Source organism: Anolis carolinensis, chromosome 3, assembly GCF_035594765.1.
Source record: "Anolis carolinensis isolate JA03-04 chromosome 3, rAnoCar3.1.pri, whole genome shotgun sequence".
In the NCBI taxonomy this organism is placed as follows: Eukaryota; Metazoa; Chordata; class Lepidosauria; order Squamata; family Dactyloidae; genus Anolis; species Anolis carolinensis.
In genome coordinates this window covers 171,284,173-171,306,794 of record NC_085843.1, presented here as the reverse complement: position 1 = coordinate 171,306,794, position 22,622 = coordinate 171,284,173, and the positions used below count along the sequence as shown (strand labels likewise).

Here is a 22,622-nt window from a genome sequence, read left to right as displayed (position 1 = left end):
AAAAAAATGTTAAATGCCTCTGTGTCTGTCTATATATGTTGTTTGTCTGTTGGCATTGAATGTTTGCCATATATGTGTTCATTGTAATCCACCCTGAGTCCCCTTCGGGGTGAGAAGGGCGGAATATAAATACTGTAAATAAATAAATAAATAAACACCCATATTACTTTTACAGATTGCCAATTGTATGTCTAGGTGCTTGCCTGGTTCAGATCTGTGTTGAATGAAATACACCATGCAGCAGTAGTATCCCCACTAGAGTGAATAGCAGAGTCTGGTCAAGATGGCAAAAGATATTGATGAGGAGGAACACATAAACTAGGAGATGCCTCAACAGTTTGCTTTTGCCTGAACCTACTGGGAAAAGCAAGATTCTGCTCCCTCTTCTCTTCTATCTCATACTAAACTGATTAAGTGCAAACTGCTTTTGCACTTTGAATTCAGTTTAGAGGAATTTAAGTAAGCTGAGGACAAAGGAGGACAGTGGGAGAAGGAGAGAGAAACTGGGACATGTTGAAAGCAGCTTAAGAAATAAGAGGACGGGATTAATCAGGGGCTGTCCCTGCCAAATTGTGACAGTTGAAGCATATGGACACAATGGCATAGTGGTTTAACTGGGATTGTGGAATCCCTGCTCAGACATAGAAATGCCTTGGCAAGCCCCACTGAGCCTCAAAAGAATGCAATGGGATATGGCCTGCGGGCATATTTTGTCATGGAAAAACACCTTGATAGGTTCATTTTAGGCTGCTTCCACACTGCCCTATATCCCAGGATCTGATCTGATCCCAGGATCTGCTTTGAACTGGATTATATGAGTCTCCACTGCCAGATAATCTGGGATTAGATCCTGGAATATATGGAAGTGTAGAAGGAGCCTTAGAGCCCTTCCACATAACCATATAACCCAGAATATCAAGGCAGAAAACCCCACAATATTTGCCATATATCCCAGTTCAAAGCAGATAATGTGGGATTTTATTCAGCTGTGCAGAAGGGACCATAGTCTCCAGAACAGTAGCTTCTGTAATTTTTTTGGTCTCGATTTCTGCATGTTTCCTAAGCATATTTTCATGTACACAACATAATCTTTCCTTTACATAATTTTTTTCTCTTTTCTTTTAGCCATTTTGTCCTAATAACAATGTTTCCACAAGTGCTTACAAGAACAGTAAAGACACAACTAGGAATTTGCAAGATACCTATCAGTATCTGGATACGGCAGAGAGGCTTCAGATAATCCTGGTGCCAGTGGTCTGTATTAGTAGCTATTAATGGAAGCACTCCAGACAGCTACTTGAATAATTAAAAACAAAATCATCTGTGGTCAGAGTGATCTCCCATTATAACAGAAGCAATCACAGGATGGATCATATTTAAATCTGAAGGCTGGTAGATTTCTGGTGAAAAAGGCAGCACTGAGAGCTGATCTACATAAGCAACATAAGTATGAGATGTAGCTCTTACTGGACATTTAAGAAGAGCTTATAGGGCCTCAAAGTTCTATTGCACAAGCTCCTACCCTCCAAATTCCAGTATTTTAATTGATTGAATGTTTTGTATTATTTTTATATATGTGTTTTTATTGTAAGCCGCCCTATTGGGTGAGAAAGGCGGGATACAAGTACTGTAATAAATACATAAATACATTTATTACTGTTCAGGCTATTGATTGTTTGATGATGTTGTTTTATGTTGTTATAATGTTAATTTTACTGATCTATGTTTGATCGGGCTCATCCCCGTGTACGCTGCCCTGAGTCCCTTCAGGATATGGAGGTAGGATACAAAATAAGTTGTTGTTGTTATTATTATTATTATTATTATTATTATTATTATTATTATTATTATTATTTTATTGTATGACACAGCAAACAAGATAGATATGCTAGATTTCGTTTCACAAAATCACAAGTCGAACACTTCCCAAGTGTCTAGGACTGTGTGATGTATTTTCGGATGATGTGCACAGATCCCAGTAGGGTGGCCTTTTGCAGTTGACAGATTGTAATTTTGTCAATTTCCAAATGCCAGCTGAGATCTTTTGGTTATTATTATTATTATTAGCCTTATAGCCCCCACATTCCAAATATCACAAATCTACAAAAACACAGCAGTTTTGCCCTACATCCCAAAGTCCCCACATCCCCCAAAACCCCCAAAGAAAAGGAAACAAAAAGTCAGAGATCCATCCCAATCAAATCTGGAAGCAACATAGCATCACCTTCTTTACAGTCTAGTCCACTGCACTGTAAAGATGATATAGTATTTCAGTCAGCAGAGTTGTGCAATCTGGGTAAACCTCGAGCTGTTTTGGTGGGGGCCCCGATCTGTTTTTTTGGGAGCCTCCTGAATATGGGAGGACAGATGTCTGTTTTTGCTATGGGGGTGCTGAAAGATCAATTTTCTATCGGTCCATTTGGGGGGGGGGGGGAGTCCCAGGCTTCCCTTCCCATCATTTTAGGCATTTAAGCTGTTTGTTTCTACTCTAGAGGAGAGGCACTCAGCTGTAAGCAGGTGCCCATGCTTTAAGGAGGCTTCTTATCTGTTTCTACGCGAGAGGAGAGATGCTTTGCTGCAGGCAAGCACACGCTTTAAGGAGGCTTCATGTTTTAAAGCTGTTTTTTCTACTCTAGAGGAGAGGCACTCGGCTGCATTACCACTATGCCAAGCAGCTTTCCAAGAGGCATTATAAGGAGGCCCAGGAAAGAAAGAGCTATGACCCTGTAGCTAAGTAGAGCTATTCTCCCTGGACTACCTTAAAAATCCCATTTTTAGAACAGGTTAAAAATTGCATGATAAAATGGGCCCAAAATTTAAGAAGGCCAGTCCAAATGAAAGAATGGGAACAAGTGTGGAACAAAAAATTAAAATATACATATGCAACGGATTTGAAAGAGAACTGGATAAAAATGTTCCACAGATGGTATACTACACCGAAACAATTAGCTAAAATGTACAAAACAGGTTCTGATAAGTGTTGGAAATGTAAAGAACAAGTTGGCTCCTTCTATCACATGTGGTGGTTTTGTAAAGAAGCAACAAAGTTTTGGACGAAGATTCATGAAGAATCACAAAAGATTTTAAAGAGAAACTTTATAAGAAAACCAGAGTACTATCTATTAGGATTTACAGATTTAGACTTACAATTGACTGAACAAGAAGATAAGCTTTTCACTTATATTATGACCATCGCTAGAATTGTTTTCGCTAGAGAATGGAAACAGGAATCAGATCCACCTATTGAGAAGTGAGTGGAGAAGATAAGAGAAATAAAGGATATGGACAAACTGACTTTTTTGTTGAAGAAAAATACAGGCAAGATAATGAAAAGAACGAATTGGGACGATCTTCAGGACTATCTGGATAATTTGAGAAAATGAAGATTACGAGAGACAATTTTACTATTTTTTTTTCTTTAGTAAGAAAAAATATTATTGAATAATAAGAAAATATTATCCAAGAAGATGGAATGGAAGTCACATTTTTTGTTTCTTGTTTTTTGTTTTTGTGTGGGTATATTTTTGTAGATTGTAGACTTTTATCTTTCTCTCTTTTTTACTTTTCTATACCTTGGTTGTTCTCACTCTTTCGATGTAGTATAAAAAATGTAATAAAATTCTTTTTTAAAAAAAATCCCATTTTTAGTGCTGCAATTTCCTTTCTGCTTGCCTTTGCTTCCTTAAAGCTGTTTCTACTTTCTACTCTAGAGGAGAGGTAGGCTTTTCTCTTTTTTGCTGGGATTAATATTATTATTAATAATTATTATCTTTTAGAAGTATTTTCTGAAGGAGAGGAAGGGAAGGAGAAAAAGAAGTTTAAAGGGTGACTTTCCATTTCCAGGCCCCCAAACGCTTGTGTGCACACCCCACCCACCATCCCTCAGGTCCCCAACTCCCAGTCAGTCCCACTAAATAAAAATAATCAGGAAAATAAAGGAAAATAAAAAAGATTCAACTGTGATGCCAAATAGGGGAGAAGGAGCCAAGATCGGTTCCTGCTTGGGCGGGTTTTTGTAACAGGAGGGCCCTTACTGTTACGGGCTCCTGAAGTACTGAAGGAAACAGAAGAAATGGAGGAAATGGAGGAAACAAAATCAACTCGCAACTGTATAATAGTCGAGTAAAACAAACAAACAAGCAGATAAAGAGACAACAGACAGACACATATAACATTTCAGCCTTAAAGGTAGATATCATTGCAATGGTGAACAGAATAATTTAAGCTGTTCTAACTATAGCAGCTGCTGAAGCAACAGTAACAGGGATGTAAATCTGCTTAACTATTGGTACTGTAGCTGGTAGGAGAAAGCCATAAGCACAGTGATAAAAGAGAGGAGGGCCAAACTCAATAGCAACTGGTGTTGTAAATAAGGGTCATGAAAGTGTCAGAGTCAAAATCAATAAAGAGCAATGTCATTGCCATCGGGAGCCAGGCGCAACTCAGAAAAAACATTTTTCACCAGGATTGCAGATGTCTAGATTTTTAGATCTCATAAAGGTAGACTTCATCTTTCTTGGCATCCCAAGCAGTATGAGAGAAAAAACCTAACGTCACTTAAGTTTTTGATTCATGGTATTCAAATATAGAATCCATCAACCTATCCTGCTTGACTGACCCAAGTCCAAATATGTCAGACCTACCAAATTGAATGCCATGAATGTTTTGTCAATTAGCAACTCAATAACCTCCAATTTTCTGTCTAACTTAGGGTTCTCTCGATGGAGTGAAGTGTCAGGAGGCTATGGTATTTGTTGCTATATAGGTGTTTGCTGTTTGTTTTAAAACGTTCCTTCTCTTCTCATCCTTTGTATTATCTTTACTGCCATCATCATTATTAGATTGCTATTGTGTAGAAGTTAATTGAACATTTTTCCTCCAGCCTAACAAATGATACACTAGTTCTTTTTTTTTTTTAAACACGTCAGCAAAAATAAAAAACCCCACTACAAATAGTCCTACCTCCTAAGAATGGAAGGAATGGCTTGTCTCATGAAGCTAGCAGGCTCTCTTTGTCATGCTGTGCCACAAGTTGCAAAGGCTTCAGTTCAGCAAAGCCTATGTGCTCATTGCTGTAAGCAATGTTGCAAATGTGAGCTTTTAAAATCCTCATTTCAATTAAAACTGAACCATAATAAATGGAAAAGCAGCATACATATAGTCACATATGTTTTCCCTTATATTGGAAAACTAGCTGTGCCCTGCCACGCGTTGCTGTGGCCAATTGGAATTGCACTGAACAGCCTCGGTGTTTCAAAGTTTGGCCACTTTTTATATAGGGCCTCCTTCGCTGGGCTGGTTGAATGGGACGGAGTGGCCTGATGGTTTCCAAACCTGAGGGTGTTCCATCTAGGGGAAATCTTGGTTGGCCAAGTTGAAGAGCAGTGAATAGTCTCAGTGCAGCAGGTATGAATGTTGGAATTAGTTACTTTGATTAGCATTGAATGGCCTTGCAGCTCCCAAGCCTGGCTGGTTCCTGCCTGAAGGAATCCTTTGTTGGGAGGTGTTAGCTGGGCTTGATGTTTTCCTTGTCTTCTGAGTGTTATTTAGTGTCCCGATTTTAGAGATTATATTGTTCTGTATTCTTATTAGACTACAGTAATTATTATATATTATATGTATATTCTTATATTATTCTTATATTATCTGCTTAGAACCGGAGGTAGGAAAGCTGCGGCCCCCAAAAGCAGTGAAGGCAAGGCGAGGGCCAGTGGGGGGGGGGGGGGAAGGGAGGAAAGCCGCGGCCCCCAAAAGCACCGAAGGCAAGGCGGCAGGCAGTGGGGGTGGGTGGGTGGGAGGAAAACTGTGGTCCCCATAAGCTCCCTTCCCTCTCTCAAAGTTTTGTGTGGTCCGCAGTTTGTGAGGGGATGTTGCTCTCCTGTGCCGTCCCGTTTCCCCTGGTGAGGACTGTGAGGGCTGCCATTTCCCATACACCTTGCTCCTGAAGTGTGATGACCCCTCTTCAGGTGTGGCGGTTTCCCTGCTGTTGTTCTGTCTTCAATGGCGGGGGGGGGGGGAGCTGTGGAGCCCAAAAGCGGCAAGGAGAGGAAAGAAGAGGAGGAGAGCCAGGAGAGGTGCCTGGGAGGCTTGAGCCCATGTCGTTGAGGGCCACTGGGCGAGTGAATAGTGCGTGTTTTGTCGGGGATGGTGGGCAAAATGGCGGTAGTGGCGCTGCCGGGGAAAGGGTACCGCGCGGGAGCTAGTGTAGAGGGGAGGGGTGGGGTTGTTCTGTCCACGCGAGGGGTCCGTTTTGGCGCAGGCGCACATGGAGCATGCTGGTTTTTTTGGGATTTTTAGGCCCCGTGGAGGTTCGTGATGTGTAGTTTTGTTGTATAAACCTAGAGGCATGGATGAGGGGTTGTGCTGCCAAATTTTGAGGTTGTGGGGCATTTAGTTTTGTAGTTTAGTAAGGTCTGCTCTGTGACTCAAATGCAGGCCGCAATTGCCAAGCGCTGCCTGCTCTTCCCAGGTCACAAACTCTTTCTGGTCTTGATTTCAATTATTAATATTTCACCCTACTCTGTTCCCCAACTACACAACTGGTGTTGTTTACCTGAATGGAAGAAGATGAATGCAAATGTGCTCTGTTGCACACTCAACAAAAGTGACAATTATCACTCTGCTCAATGGAGGCTCTGGCCAGCTCATAACTGGGTGGATTTTGGCTGACATAACAAGAAAATTGTTCCCCAGCCCAGCCAAGAAATTAAGGACTCATTGGTCCCAATGACAAATCTCATTTTTCCAGGCTACTGCTGAAACCATGCTTCTAAGTTCTGCAGTAGCTTAGGAAGAAATGCATAGCTTGTGTGCTATTGGTCCCCTTCATGCTAAAGGTCTATGACAGCACAGAGAAAAATCTGCCATGGCAGTATAATATCTCACTCGGTGACACATGAAAACTGCTACAAATGTTCTAGCAGGAAGCTTCAGGATCAGGCTGTCATTTATCCAATCTCTTTGATAGCTGCCTTTAAAGATGAAAAGGGGAAGATTTTTCCATGAAACCCTTGGACTCCTTGAAACCATAAAGGTTTTTGAGTCCTGTTGTGAGGGGGAAAGAAGGTCACACATGTTACGCATTCACCTCTGCATGTGCTGCTAGAGAGGGTAATACTGGATCAGCCAGACAAACTCGTGCCTTTTTCCTTTTTCCTTTTTGCATTTGTTAACTCTTGCTTGAGTTTGTTTTCCTGAGAAATTGCAAGTTGCTTCTGGTGTGAGAGAATTGGAGTCTGCAATGTCGTTGCCCAGGAGGTGCCCAGATATTTTGATGTTCTACCCCCCTTGTGGGAGGCTTCTCTCATGTCCACACATGGAGCTGGAGCTGATAGAGGGAACTCATCCATCATGGTCTCCCCAGGTTGGATTTGAAACAGCAAGCTTCAGGACAGCAACCCAACCTTCAAGTCATCAGTCCTGCCAGCACAAGAGTTTAACCCACTGCGCCACTGGAGGCTCTGTTTTCCTGGTACCAAAGGTGCATTGGTTTGAATCCATGAGATAGGATGAGCTTCCATCTATCAGCTCTAGCTTGCAGGGACATCATCATCATCATCATCATCATCATCATCATCATCATCATCATCATCATCATCATCATTTAATTACTTATTAATCGCCCTCCATCCAAGATGCTCTAGGCGATTTACAAGATAAAATTGTAAAGGATAAAAATACATACATACAAATATTGATAAAATTAACATAGATCAAAAGCTCTAGTAAATAGCAAGGTCTTGAGTGCTAGGGTAAAAGGCCCTAACTCACGCATGGCTCTCATATAGGGCGGCAAGGCATTCCATAAGGCAGGGGCAGAAATAGAAAAAGCTCTGCATCTGGTCCTTTCCAAGTGCACTTCTCTAGGACCCGGTACATAAAGTAAGTCTCGTTGGGATGGTCATTGCGACCTCCGATGATGGGAGAAGGAGAGACAGTCCCTAAGTTACGATGGGCCCTGGCCGTCAAGAGTTTTAAAGGTCAGAACTAGCATCTTATATAGACCACAGTAATCAGTTGGAAGCCAATGCAGATGCTGCAGCACTGGTGTTATGTGGCATTTCATGGGTGTTCTTGTGAGTAGCCTGGCTGCCGTATTCTGAACAATATGGAGCTTTTGGGTCGTGGACATCGGAAGGCCAACATACAGGGCATTGCAATAGTCCAGCCTAGACGTGACCGTGGCATGGATGACTGTTGCCAGAGCCTCATCAGATAGATAGGGTGCCAGTTGCCTCGCTTGCCGTAGGTGGAAAAAGGCCTGTTTGCTGGCAGCAGCGACCTGAGCTTCCATTGTCAGCTGCGAATCTAAAATGACACCCAAGCTCTTAACGGTAGGCGAAGGAGATAGGGCAGCACCATCGAAGGTGGGTGGCAAGTGGGTCAGACCAGTCAAGCGGTCATGCCAGAGAATCTCAGTCTTTGCCGGGTTCACCTTCAGCCTACTAGCACGTAGCCAGTTCGACAGAGCCTCCAGACATAAGTTGTCTGGTATTGACGTTGCTCCAGGCTCCAAGCGCAGAAGGAGTTGGGTGTCATCCGCATATTGATAGCAGTCTAGGCCGAAACTCTGAACCAAACTAGCAAGGGGTCTAACGTAGATGTTGAAGAGAAGAGGGGAGAGGATTGCACCTTGGGGTACCCCACATAGGAGGGGAGATCTGTCAGAGACATGAGAGAAGTCTCCCGGTAAGACACCCAGGCAATCCCTAAGCAACATCTCTGTAGATGGCCAATTCACTCACACCAGAAGCAACTTGTAGTATGTTCTCAAGGTGTTTCTGACATGATTTAAAAAACCTGATTAATCCACCCCTCGCTATTAATTGGCAAAACCTTTGTAATCTTGCAACATACCCATCACCTACCTTGGTGTGATAGGTATGTTCTGCTTCTGTACCAGCATGTCAGCATGAAGTGACAGCAGGGGATGGGAGTCTCCTCCTTCCCCACTCTCCCTCCTTCCTCCCTCTATTTCTGAACTTTCTGTTTTCTACTTATTTTATATTTTACTGTTCTATATTTTTATATTTATTATTCTTTATTTTTATTCATGAAATTGCTCTAATTCTTTTTGTTTAAAAAATTACAGAGTAGGTAAAGTGCAGGAAGGTTGGGGTTATGAGGATATGCAGAATTACCATCACAGGAACATGACGTTTAGGTGAGGTATCAGAGGTGATCATCTTGGTATGTGTCTGTTATCTATGATAATACAACTGCCATGGAATAGGTGCTTTGTCCTACACCTCCACCTTATAATCTAATAGTGACTCCAGTACTTCAAGTTCCTCGAGTAAAATAAGGGATATGTCTTACAGTAGAGTCTCACTTATCCAACATAAACGGGCCGGCAGAACATTGGATAAGTGAATATGTTGGATAATAAGAAGGGATTAAGGAAAAGCCTATTACACATCAAATTAGGTTATGATTTTACAAATTAAGCACCAAAACATCATGTTATACAACAAATTTGACAGAAAAAGTAGTTCAATATGCAGTAATGCTTTGTAGTAATTACTGTATTTATGAATTTAGCACCAAAATATCACGATGTATTGAAAACATTGACTACAAAAATGTGTTGGATAATCCAGAATGTTGGATAAGCGAGTCTTGGATAAGTGAGACCCTACTGTATTATACTTGATTACCATATCATCCCCCCAGTTATCATTAATACTTGTCATTCACTAACAGTTTAGTAAACAGCTGCAATAAATCACTACTGGCTGAGAGGTTATGAGTTTGAAGCCAGCTCGTGTCGGACTGAGCATCCGACCATTAAATAGCCTAGCTCATTGTTGACCTAAGCAACCTGAAAGATATCTGCATCTGTCGAGTAGTAAATTTAGGTACAGTTTTATGAAGGGAGGCTAACTGAACTAATTTACTACACCATAAAAATGTCCAGCAGTGTGTGGAAGAATGAGGAAGTACTCCATCAAGGACTTGATGTCACAGTGGATGATGAAGCAGCAGCTCCCTATGTGGCCAGAATTGAGCATACCCTCATGAAGCCAGAAGCTGGAAAATGTTAAATTGCCTCTGTGTCTCTGTCTCTATCTGTGTCTGTATGTCGTATGTCTAATGGCATTGAATGTTTGCCATGTATATGTACATTGTGATCCACCCTGAGTCCCCTTTGTTATGTCAGTTTCCTCTGCTTGAGCTAAAGGAGAAAAGATCCTGTACAGGATGGCATAGCTGAACCCAGGGCTGTAGCCAGAAAAAAATGGGGGGGGGGTGTAGAAATTTGGGGGGGGGGGGTTTAGAAAATTTGAAAAGTTGAACCCCTAACACCCCCCCCCCCCCCAGCTACAGACCTGTCAATATCTGCTTGAGATAGTGCCTGGAGGGGCTCTTAATTTTTTTGTGTCTCATAGGCTTAGCATGGGGATTTGGTTAACCAGTTAAAATTCAAGAGTAAACCAGGTTTTTTTTAATCTGAAAAACTGCTAGAGCCCTGTCTGGACCTGGATGGCAGGGCCGTTCTCAGACAAGAATAGAACAAGGACAAAAACTCACAAGGTTGCAGTCATGCCATTATTTCTGAACCAGGAAGCAATAGGAGATTAACTGAAACATACAAGGCCAGTGGAACTCCATTCTAGGCTTCTTGCATTTAGTGTTACTTCAGTAGCAACTTAGAATATTAATTACATCAAGCCCACATGTAAGAATTTCATTTGGAGATCCTTAAACACTGAAATGTCATTTGGAGATCCTTAAATACTGAAATGGAGCCTCCGATGGCCTAGGGCAGGGGTCCCCAAACTAAGGCCCGGGGGCCGGATGCGGCCCTCCGAGGTCATTTACCTGGCCCCTGCCCTCAGTTTTATAATATAATATACTGTATATACATATAATATTAATAATAATATTATAATATAATACAATATAGAGTCTCACTTATCCAAGCTAAACGGGCCGGCAGAAGCTTGGATAAGCGAATATCTTGGATAATAAGGAGGGATTAAGGAAAAGCCTATTAAACATCAAATTAGGTTATGATTTTACAAGTTAAGTACCAAAACATCATGTTTTACAACAAATTTGACAGAAAAAGTAGTTCAATACGCAGTAATGCTATGTTGTAATTACTGTATTTATGAATTTAGCTCCAAAATATCACGATATATTGAAAACATTGACTACAAAAATGGCTTGGATTATCCAGAGGCTTGGATAAGTGAGGCTTGGATTAGTGAGACTCTACTGTAACACTAATAATAATATTAATTATATATTCTATATTACATATAATATTATTAATAATATTACAGTATAGTGGTATAGTTCAATATAGTAATATATAATGCTAATATTGTGCTATGCTAATAATTTAATATATTGTATGTACATATAAGTTGTAATCCACTCTGAGTCCCCTTAGGGGTGAGAAGGGTATGATACAAATGTAGTAAAGAAATGCAGTAAATAAATAAATAATAAATAAATAAATTTTAGACTTAGGCTCGCCCAAAGTCTGAAATAACCTGAAGGCACACAACAACAACAACAACAACAACAACCCTAATTAACTTGACTATCTCATTGGCCAGAAGCAGGACCACACTTCCCATTGAAATCTTGATAAATGTATGTTGGTTAAAATTGTTTTTATTTTTAAATATTGTATTGTTCTTTCATTGTTGTTGTTGTTTTTGCACTACAAATAAGACATGTGCAGTGTGCATCGGAATTTGTTTGTATTTTTTTTTCAAATGATAATCCAGCCCCTCAACAGTCTGAAGGATTGTGAACCGGCCCTCGGCTTAAAAAGTTTGAGGACCCCTGGCCTAGGGGATAAAAGCCTTGTGACTTGAAGGTTGGGTTGCTGCCAGGTTCAAATCCCACCCGGGGAGAGTGCAGATGAGCTCCCTCTTTCAGCTCCAGCTCCATGTGAGGACATGAGAGAAGCCTCCCACAAGGATGGTAAAACATCAAAAAAAACATCCGGGCGTCCCCTGGGTAACGTCCTAGCAGACGGCCAATTCTCTCACTCCAGAAGCAACTCCAGTTACTCCTGACACGAAAAACAAAACAAAACTCTGAAATGTCCACCACCCTTGTTCTCTGTGTGTGAATGGCAAGCTGTGTGTAAAAATGTTTGGAAAGGCTGGGCTGTGGCGCAGGCTTGAAAGCAAGCCAGCTGCAACAAATCACTCTGACCAAGAGGTCATGAGTTCGAGGCCAGCCCGTGCCTGCGTCTTGTCTCTGTCTCTGTTCTATGTTATGGCATTGAATGTTTGCCTTTATGTGTGCAATGTGATCCGCCCTGAGTCCCCTTCGGGGTGAGAAGGGCGGAATATAAATGCTGTAAATAAATAAATAAAATAAAGTGATAAATAACTCCAAATGACATGATCAGGGGTGTATCCCTAAATCTCCACCCCATGCTCTGGGAAGATTCAGAACTGGCAACCCTATCTGGAGCTTTCATGATATTTCTTGAATCAAGAAATCTGGATTCTTCTGTCATACCATAGACATGCAACTTTGGACAAACTGGATATTCTCATACACTTTAAGCATAACCTCCAAACTGCTATACTAGGGACCTCATCACATTGAGGTCCTGAAGACGGGCAACAGCAGGGAAATCCGTGGGGCAAATTTGTGGCACAGTGGAGGAAACCAGCAATCTGCACCCCACATTGCTCCCGTCCCCATTACACAGGGGAAGCCCGGCTTTCCCCCACACTGTCCCTGGCTTACTCAATCAGAACACAGACGGTCTTCCATGTTCTGAATTCTTCCTCCCACCATGCTTTCAACACAGAGTCGGCATGGAGACCCACTGGACGTAGCCCTACGTCATATGATGGCCTCCAGCAGGCTCTGTACTACCTCCATGTTGAAAACATCCTACGATGGGGCAAAAGCCCTATGTGATGAGGTCCTAAGAATGTCAGGTGTTTCCTCCTACACAAGTACAGGCTATATAAATTCACATTTCTTTTTGATTCTCTAAGGGAAATACACACAAGCACATGTCTCAGGAACTGACAATTTCAAGGTTGCATTTCATATGTGATGCTTTCATAAAAGAAGAGGAAATACAGGAAACTTGAACATCCTACTTATGGCTTGAAAAATTATTCTACAACACTATACATCCATTCATATTCCTATGGAGAAGGGAAATTGTTTTTAGCATAGATAAATAACTCATTTCCACATACTTTTGAAGAGTTAGAGCCAGGTTGTAGCTTGCCGATTTTATCTTATTCTGGGCTTCTAAGTGAGTCATACCATCTGTGTTGACGCCATCAATGGCTACCACCAAGTCCCCCTGGCTCATTTGGGACTGAGCTGCCTTGCTGCCAGGTGTAATCTGTGGAGGAAAGGAAAATAGAAAGGATAACCAGTCAAGAAGAGTACAAGACAGTCTATGAGTTGGATCCTTAAATTGATTGAATCATATAGATGTTCAGACATCTCCTAAAATGTATAAACCAGGGTGAAAGCAACTGATCATCAGGACAGTATAGGATCCTGTAGGAATTCTTCTTTTATGTACAAAACCATTCACTTTTGCATATGCAAGGTCATGCCAATGAGAAGGTGCACTTCTGAAAGGAAAGTTTCCGCAAAAGCCTCTTTTGTTATTCATAGCCAGGTATGTGGTGTTAAGTTTCGAAGAGGAAGCTCCTGTCAGGAAAGTATCTAGAGCAATATCCATACCCGGAGAAAACAAAAGTGCAGGTGGCTGTGTTGATCTAAAATAATTTCTGTCAGTTTGCTTCTCTACTAGGAAAAGGTCTTTTGTAAAGCTACTCTCCAGCACTTTGGGTTACACCAGCAATAGATCATAGCAATAGCTCCTTACTGGGAAAATCTATTTCCACTCTAGTCACGGTGGGGTTTTTGGAGACAAAAAGCCTGGTGTGTGGATGCTTCTGCTAATAAAAAAAGTCACAGCGCTTTGATTGTGAGCCCTGGTTCTGGTGGTGCAATGGGTTAAACCCTTGTGCCAGGAGGACTGACCTGAAGGTTGCTGGTTCGAATCCAGGGAGAGCATGGATGAGCTCCCTCTGTCAGCTCCAGCTCCCCATGTGGGGACATGAGAGAAGCCTCTCACAAGGATGGTAAAACATCAAAACATCCAGGCATCCCCTTGCAGACGGCCACTTCTCCCACACCAAAAGTGACTTGTAGTTTCCCAAGTCGCTCCTGACACGAAAAAAAACTATTGTTTACAAGGGTTAGAAGGCACGATCATCAAGTTTGCAGACGACACAAAACTGGGAGGGATTGCTAACACTCCAGAAGACAGGAGCAGAATTCAAAACGATCTTGACAGACTAGAGAGATGGGCTGAAACAAAATGAAGTTCAACAGGGACAAATGCAAGATACTTCACTTCGGCAGAAAAAATGGAAATCAAAGATACAGAATGGGGGACGATGCCTGGCTTGACAGCAGTGTGTGCGAAAAAGACCTTGGAGTCCTCGTGGACAACAAGTTAAACATGAGCCAGCAATGTGATGCGGCGGTGAAAAAAGCCAATGGGATTCTGGCCTGCATCAATAGGGGTATAGCATCTAGATCCAGGGAAGTCATGCTCCCCCTCTATTCTGCCTTGGTCAGACCACACCTGGAATACTGTGTCCAATTTTGGGCACCGCAGTTGAAGGGAGATGTTGACAAGCTGGAAAGCGTCCAGAGGAGGGCAACTAAAATGATTAAGGGTCTGGAGAACAAGCCCTATGAGGAGTGGCTTAAAGAGCTGGGCATGTTTAGCCTGCAGAAGAGAAGGCTGAGGGGAGACATGATAGCCATGTACAAATACGTGAAGGGAAGTCATAGGGAGGAGGGAGCAAGATTGTTTTCTGCTGCCCTGCAGACTAGGACACGGAACAATGGCTTCAAACTACAGGAAAGGAGATTCCACCTGAACATCAGGAAGAACTTCCTCACTGTGAGAACTGTTCGACAGTGGAACTCTCTCCCCCAGACTGTGGTGGAGGCTCCTTCTTTGGAGGCTTTTAAGCAGAGGCTGGATGGCCATCTGTCGGGGGTGCTTTGAATGTGATTTCCTGCTTCTTAGCAGGGGGTTGGACTGGATGGCCCATGAGGTCTCTTCCAACTCTACTATTCTATGATTCTAAGTGTGGAAGGTAAGGGGCCTGCATAAGCTTCAGGAGATCTTGGAGAGCTGCCAGCTCCTGTCGACTATAAAATTTTGCTGAGTGGTCCTCAACACCTGCTGGAACATGAAGTATATTGCCTTCGGGTTTTTTTTTTGTGGGAGGGAGGCACTGGGACCAAGAGAGTCCTTTGAAAAAAAAAATGAAAAAATGAGTAGATATCTGGATTCCCTTAAATTGGGCCAAAGTTGACTTGAGGAATGGATAATGGCAAAAATGCTGCTGCAGAGGGCAAGGGGGGAAGTAGTATTGGGAATCATCCTGGACTACTCAAGTCTCGATGTAGTTAGATTGAGGGAATCCTTTCCCTGTTTCCAAAGCATGCCTAGACAGCCTTTACTGTGTTTCACTCTATCCTGTTTACGTCACATCCCTTACTTTGAAGTTAGTAGAAATGTGAATCTCCAGGGACACTAACTTCTCATTGGTCAGAATGTCTTTTATGGCCCCAATAAACTGGACCATGAGGTTGGAACCATTTTGGTTCAGTCTCTTCTCCCTTTGTTCTTCAAGCTAACAACATGTCTCGCCATCTCTCCTGGCAAGATGTAACTACAGTAGAGTCTCACTTATCCAACACTCGCTTATCCAACGCTCTGGATTATCCAACACATTTTTGTAGTCAATGTTTTCAATACATCGTGATATTTTGGTGCTAAATTCATAAATACAGTAATTACTACGTAGCATTACTGCGTATTGAACTACTTTTTCTGTCAAATTTGTTGTATAACATGATGTTTTGGTGCTTAATTGGTAAAATCATAACCTAATTTGATGTTTAATAGGCTTTTCCTTAATCCCTCCTTATTATCCAACATATTTGCTTATCCAACGTTCTGCCGGCCTGTTTATGTTGGATAAGTGAGACTCTACTGTATTTAGATGTTTGTTATTTTTCCTTAGAAACCAGTCTAGAGTAGACTAGACAGCTCCCAAGCCTTTCTATCTACAATGGAGTTCTTTTTACCTGAATAAATACTTTTTGAACTTTTATTGAGGTTCTGCAGTCCATTGCTATCCTAAATGGTCAAAGGCTTCTCTTTGCTCGCCCCGTGTAAGTAACTGCTGCATTTGAAAGCTTTTGCTTTTGCTACTCTGCTGATTTTTGGTGGAATCTCCCCCAGAGAGGGTTAAATTGAATCTAACCGCTCAGAGATTACCACAACAGGTAGAACATGCTGTGGGATTTTTGCCATTTGCTTTGCACCCCACTTTTTAAAATACCCACAAACTGTATTTTGCCCACTCCTGGCTTTTGTCTTAGACAAATAGGCCATATTGCTGTTTGCATCTTGTCTTTGTTTTGTGAGAGTCAACGAACGGGCAAAGCTAGACCTTGTACAGTTCAAAATATGGCCCTTGGAGAAAACCTAATGGAATAACCCAGAGTGTGTGTCAGTGTTTCTTTTGGGAGGGGAAAGGGGAAAGCATGATAACAGCTTGGGGAGCTATGGTGACCCAGAGGCAATATCTTACAGTTCTGTAGAACTGTCCCATTTATGGATGTACAGAATTCCAGCTGCTATTGACTATATAGTGTAGGAGCTATTATTTGCTACAAGCCACCTGCTGCACCCATTACTCACCAATACATGTTTTATATAAATTACTTTGCCTCATATGATCAATCTCAAATCTATTTTGGTCTGTTGGACATGATCTGACCCTGCTCCATTACAGCATTTTAATACAGTAGACTCTCAGTCAACGGGGACCCATGGGGATCCCGGGGGGAGGGGGGATGAGGAAGAGGTGGAAGAGGAGGAGGAGGAGATCTTCAGACATATTTCTATAAAACTATAGGCATCCCCTGCTTATTCAATCACTTGAGCACCAGAGCACTGTCAAAAACTGGAAATGGTTGTAATTCAGAACACAGTCATATATATAATACTGTCATTGTATATGTTAGGCCTGTGTGATCAATGGAAAAAAATGTTTCAATACTCATTACTAAATTAGGGGGTGTGGTGTATAGCTTCTAGGTTCTTCTAAAATAAAATTAGGGGTTTGTATTGTAACTATAACAATACTACAAATTCTTCGTTACTTTTATGTGGCCACCTGTTGTGTTTCTTAATATCACTTTGTATGTATAAATCTAACATCATGTTTCCGTATCACCCCTACAATTTACCCCGCATGCAATTTACTGATGTATATATTCGGTTTTATCACATTTATTTACTCTATTGTTGTAAGTATTTTGTTTCATGTTTTATCAAGCCTTTTTGTTTGGTTTGGTACTGTGATATGGCCTAAGGGCTAATCAATACATTTACTACAAATCTAACAAATTAGATCATAAAAAAGAATTAAAAACAAAGTTTTGCACATCCTAGGTAAAGATAAATGTTTTCCCCTGACGTTAAGTCCAGTCATGTCTGACTCTGGGGGTTGGTGCTCATCTCCATTTCTAAGCCGAAGAGCCAGAGTTGTCCGTAGACACCTCCAAGGTCATGTGGCCGGTAAGACTGCATGGAGCTCCATTACCTTCTTGCCAGAGCGGTACCTATTGATCTACTCACATTGGCATGTTTTTGAACTGCTAGGTTGGCAGAAGCTGGAGCAACAGCGGGCGCTCACTCCGCCCCGGGATTTGAACCTGGGACCTTTCGGTCTGCAAGTTCAGCAGCTCAGTGCTTTAACACACTTCGCCACCGGAGTATATATTAAATATTATATGCATAAATATGCTGTATGAATATTGTATTATAAGCAAAAGTGCTGTAGAGTATTGTATAAAAGACACTCCGCCCACAATTTATGATGCAAAATGAAATGAAAAAGATGATGCCGAGTTGCCAAAGAAAAAAAGGCACTGAGTCAACTGAGAAAAAAAGCAGTGCGTGGTCACAAAAGCAATGATGAAAGAGTAGAACACACCTCGAATGTACAGATAAGAAAAAGGAGGTCATCAAAAAGCAAGTCACCAAAAAGCAGGGGATGCCTGTATACATTTCCCCTGTCTTAAAATATAGCTGCTCATCGTGTCATAAAAATGTTAACTACTCTGAGCTGCTGACGTATCTACATTCAGGAAAGCTGACGCCTGGTGCTTCCCACCTGCTTGCACTTATCAAGAATGAAGATTCATTGCTGAACACTGACTCTCTTGCTGGAAAAAGCCAAAAAGACAGCCTAAAATTAGGAATTCCCACTCAACACATCAGCCTCACCTCCACTGGCTTCTCTCTTCACACTTGCTCATGCATTCAGAAAAATAATCAAATCATGCCACCAAAAAATAAGCAAGTCAATAAATAAGAAAAACCTAGTTTTCTTTCTGTTTTCTCACTTTCTTGAGCTGGCAGAGATGATGAAGTGCCTTTGAGAAGCCTGGACTACATTTAAATGTTTACACAAATCAGTCATGGAAGGCCCAAAGATCTATTTTTTTAAAATCACTTTCCTGGAGATCAGGCCTTGAATGATCTCTTACAGAGAACATATAAACAAAAAAAATGATATGCTCTATCATAGATCACTCAGGGCAACTTCTAAACTTATTGCAACTATTGGTCATTTCCTTTTGGAATAATACTATAGATGCTGCTTACTGACAGCAAGTGCATTACTTGGCCTATCCCATATTGCAAAATATTTGAACTAGGCCCTGAAAGAGAGCATCTTAGGTTTGCAAGGTAATAACTATAACATCTTTATTTCTTTCTGAGGCCCCTTCTATACTGTCCTTGTATCTCAGTATCTAATGGAGCCTCCGATGGCCTAGGGGATAAAAGCCTTGTGACGTGAAGGTTGGGTTGCTGACCTGAAGGCTGCCAGGTTCGAATCCCACCCGAGGAGAGTGCGGATGAGCTCCCTCTATCAGCTCCAGCTCCATGCAGGGACATGAGAGAAGCCTCCCACAAAGATGTCAAAACATCAAAACATCCGTCCGTCCCCTGGGCAACGTCTTTGCAGACGGCCAATTCTCTCACTCCAGAAGCAACTCCAGTTGCTCCTGATACGAAAAAATAAATAAATCTCAGTATCTGATCCCAGTTATCTGCTTTGAACTAGATTATATGAGTCGCTACTGCCATATAATCTGGAATAAGCAGATAATCTGGGATCAGATCCAGGGATAAAAGGACAGTGTAGAAGGGGCCTGAATTGCCCAGATGCCGCAATATTAATTTATTCTATACTGGGGCTTTACCCAGTTGTCCCCAAATGCCATCATATTATAAGCCCATTTTCACCAACCAGAAAGAGCCAGGTAAGGATACTGTAGTTGCTTAATGATTTCTTCCCATTTACTCTAACCATAAATACCATAGATATATGAGCTGGCTTTACATGTCATGATTTATAGAGATGCTACGGTGCATGATGGGCAAGAAAGGATAGTCCAAATCATATCATGGAGTATTAATGGAAGAGAGATGGAACCTCCGGTGGCCTAGGGGATAAAAGCCTCGTGACTTGAAGGTTGGGTTGCTGACCTGAAAGCTGCCAGGTTCGAATCCAACCCAGAGAGAGCGCGGATGAGCTCCCTCTATCAGCTCCAGCTCCATGAGGGGACATGAGAGAAGCCTCCCACAAGGATAGTAAAACATCAAAACATCCGAGCGTCCCCTGGGCAACGTCCTTGCAGACAGCCAATTCTCTCACTCCAGAAGCAACTCCGGTTGCTCCTGACACGAAAAAAAATAATGGAACAGAGGTAGGAAAAGAATCAAAGGTCTCAATCACAGAAAGCAAATGTGGGATGAAAATAGTCCAAGGCATTTTATGGAGAGTACAATGGAGGAACAAATCTTGCCAAGCAGCCCCATAGATTCACCTTAGGATCATCACAAGTCTGAAACATCTTGAAGGCACACAGCTGCAACAAACAACATAATGACAACTGATCTTTAAAATGGGTTGGAGTGGGCTCCCTGGGAGCTCCAGGTATGCCTCTCTTGAGATTCAACAGTTCATACTTGCAATAAATAAACAGTCCTTTCACATTCAGCTTGCTCCCTCAAGAGTTGTAATGACTTCTTAGCATTTAAATTGCAGTGCTAAGAGCTGGAATGTAGAACAAGGAGATAAAACTGGAGAGAAAAGCAAGCCTGAAGCAGTTGTAAAAGACTATGCTCTTTAACCAAAGCTGATGACTCCCCTCAAAGGTTGAAGTATATCACTCCTAAAATTAGATGCTAATTGGCTTCCACAATCTACTTCCAAGAATGCCAAAAGCATGCAGCTGGGACCAGAGCAGGGAACACTCAGTAATCGAAAGTGAGCAACGTTCCAGTACACTGTGACAAGATAAGGCCAAGCCAGCTCTGAAGTGTCAGGGGACATTGGGGACTATCTTGTTCCAACTTGGAAGCAAGGAATGAAGCAGAGGGATTCTATCTGCTGACACCACTAACCTGTCTGAGCTGGAGCTGACCACAGGTCAAGAGTCCATAGAGCACTGGTTCTTAAGACTGGGCACATTTTTTAGAAAAATGTCTGCCTTGTCCTGCTATGTGCTGCCAAATTCCATTTGACAGGCAAAACAAGAAATCAAAAAATTTACATTTTAAAAAGTTACAGGTTTTAGTCTGATCTTAAAGAAGCTAACCCTTTCCCTATTTGGATGGATAGTAGGGATGTGCAATCCATTAAAAATCATTCAATAGTCATTACAAAACTGGCGAGCGCTGGCATTTCATTTCTAAAGTATTTCTAAAGTATAGATTGTGAAAATCCATTACTATAACAAGAGTAATGACATTTTGTTACTATTTCATTATGGTAATTGCGCATCATTACTATAATTGGGGAAATGATAGGGGCTCCTATCTTCCTCATTTTTAAAGCTATTGGAGTGAACGTACTGCGATGGTAGAACACATTTACCACTGTTAGCCCACCAAATTTCAGAACATTTCACTTATCCACAGACTCTTGGGAAATTTTCAAAGTTTTATAAACAACATTTTTTTAAAAAAAACTACAAAGCTATCTACTTGAATTTTATATACAAGGCACAAGATAACCAGCACATCAATCCCCAGAAGTTTCAGAGAGAGTTACAGATCTACAGATTTTTGGGGATTTTAAAAAGTTTAGACAAAAACAATTTATCCCCCCCAAAAAACGACAACAGCAATCCTTTTGAATGTGTGTCTGTCCTTATGATGCACAACCACATAATTTCAACTTAGCGCAGATTTATACTATTACAGTAGAGTCTCACTTATCCAACATAAACGGGCTGGCAAAACGTTGGATAAGCAAATATGTTGGATAATAAGGAGGGATTAAGGAAAAGCCTATTAAACATCAAATTAGGTTATGATTTTACAAATTAAGCACCAAAACATCATGTTATACAACAAACTTGACAGAAAAAGTAGTTCAATACGTAGTAATGCTATGTAGTAATTACTGTATTTACGAATTTAGCACCAAAATATCACAATGTATTGAAAACATTGACTACAAAATGTGTTGGATAATCCAGAACGTTGGATAACCGAGTGTTGGATAAGTGAGACCCTACTGTACTTATTTACTTTAGTCTTCTTTGCAGATTCAATAATTTTATTTATTATTATTAGACTGATTCTAAACGGCTGGTGCCATGTTTCTAATATTGATTCATATGCACAAATTTAACAAATTTGATACGAAATATGAATTAAAAATGAAATTACGCACATTCCTACTGAATAGGATCCAGCACCATGGATAGTTCCTCTGAAATTCCAACTAAAACTCAGTAGAGATTCACTACCACACTGACATATGTTACCATGTATGAAATAAACTCTGAATTTGCAAGTGTTGCATCACTATGAACATTATGGCAGGGGCACAACCATTTGGCCTCTATCCACCAACCAATGAAAGAAGTGCTGCTCCACTAAATGCTTTTCTCTTCCTCTATTCCTTTCCTCTTTTATACTGTGTCTTTTAGACTCTAAACTTGGCCTACATTGTCATTTCAACTCTGGATAGGATTTAGAAAATAATTATAAATAATGATTCAAACAATTATGAAATCACCACATTCATCGGTAATTACTTGCAAGTATTTATTGCTAAACATTATGTGATGAAATCAAGTTCCTCTGAACTTGCTGATCTAAGTAAGGCACTGAGTGAATAGCAAGCATTCATAGAGCATGTGGTAAATTTTCACCACTAGCAGAATTTATTTGATGAAATTCATGTCTCTTTTAATCGAAGAGATGCTGTAAACAAGCAAAGTGTCCCAGGCTGGGCTTGGTTATTTGTCTCATCTTGCCAAATGATCAAAAGGATTTTATCACAGGTCTGGTGCAGGATTCTACTAATACATGCTTTACAGCATGGGACAAAATTGTCATATATTTTCATACTGGATATACATTTCTCCAGGGCTTTTCTCTTCAATTTTCTACCAATTCCAGGGAGTGGGAAGGTTAAAATACTATTTCAGCTGGGCTATATTTCAGAAGGAAATTTTCGTTTTCTCTGTGAGTTCTGAAACTG

At 41.2% G+C, this 22,622-nt stretch overlaps 1 protein-coding gene across 17 annotated transcripts in view; it reads right to left on the bottom strand.

The window, feature by feature from the left end:
- Nucleotides 1-22,622, bottom strand: part of ldb3 (LIM domain binding 3) — a 264,313-nt gene that overhangs the window by 127,222 nt on the left and 114,469 nt on the right. For all 17 annotated transcript variants that reach the window (XM_062977395.1, XM_062977393.1, XM_062977392.1 and 14 more), the window contains exon 3: nt 13,191-13,342. In XM_062977395.1, coding sequence (XP_062833465.1) covers nt 13,191-13,342 — 152 coding nt within the window. The remainder of the gene's footprint in view (nt 1-13,190; nt 13,343-22,622) is intronic.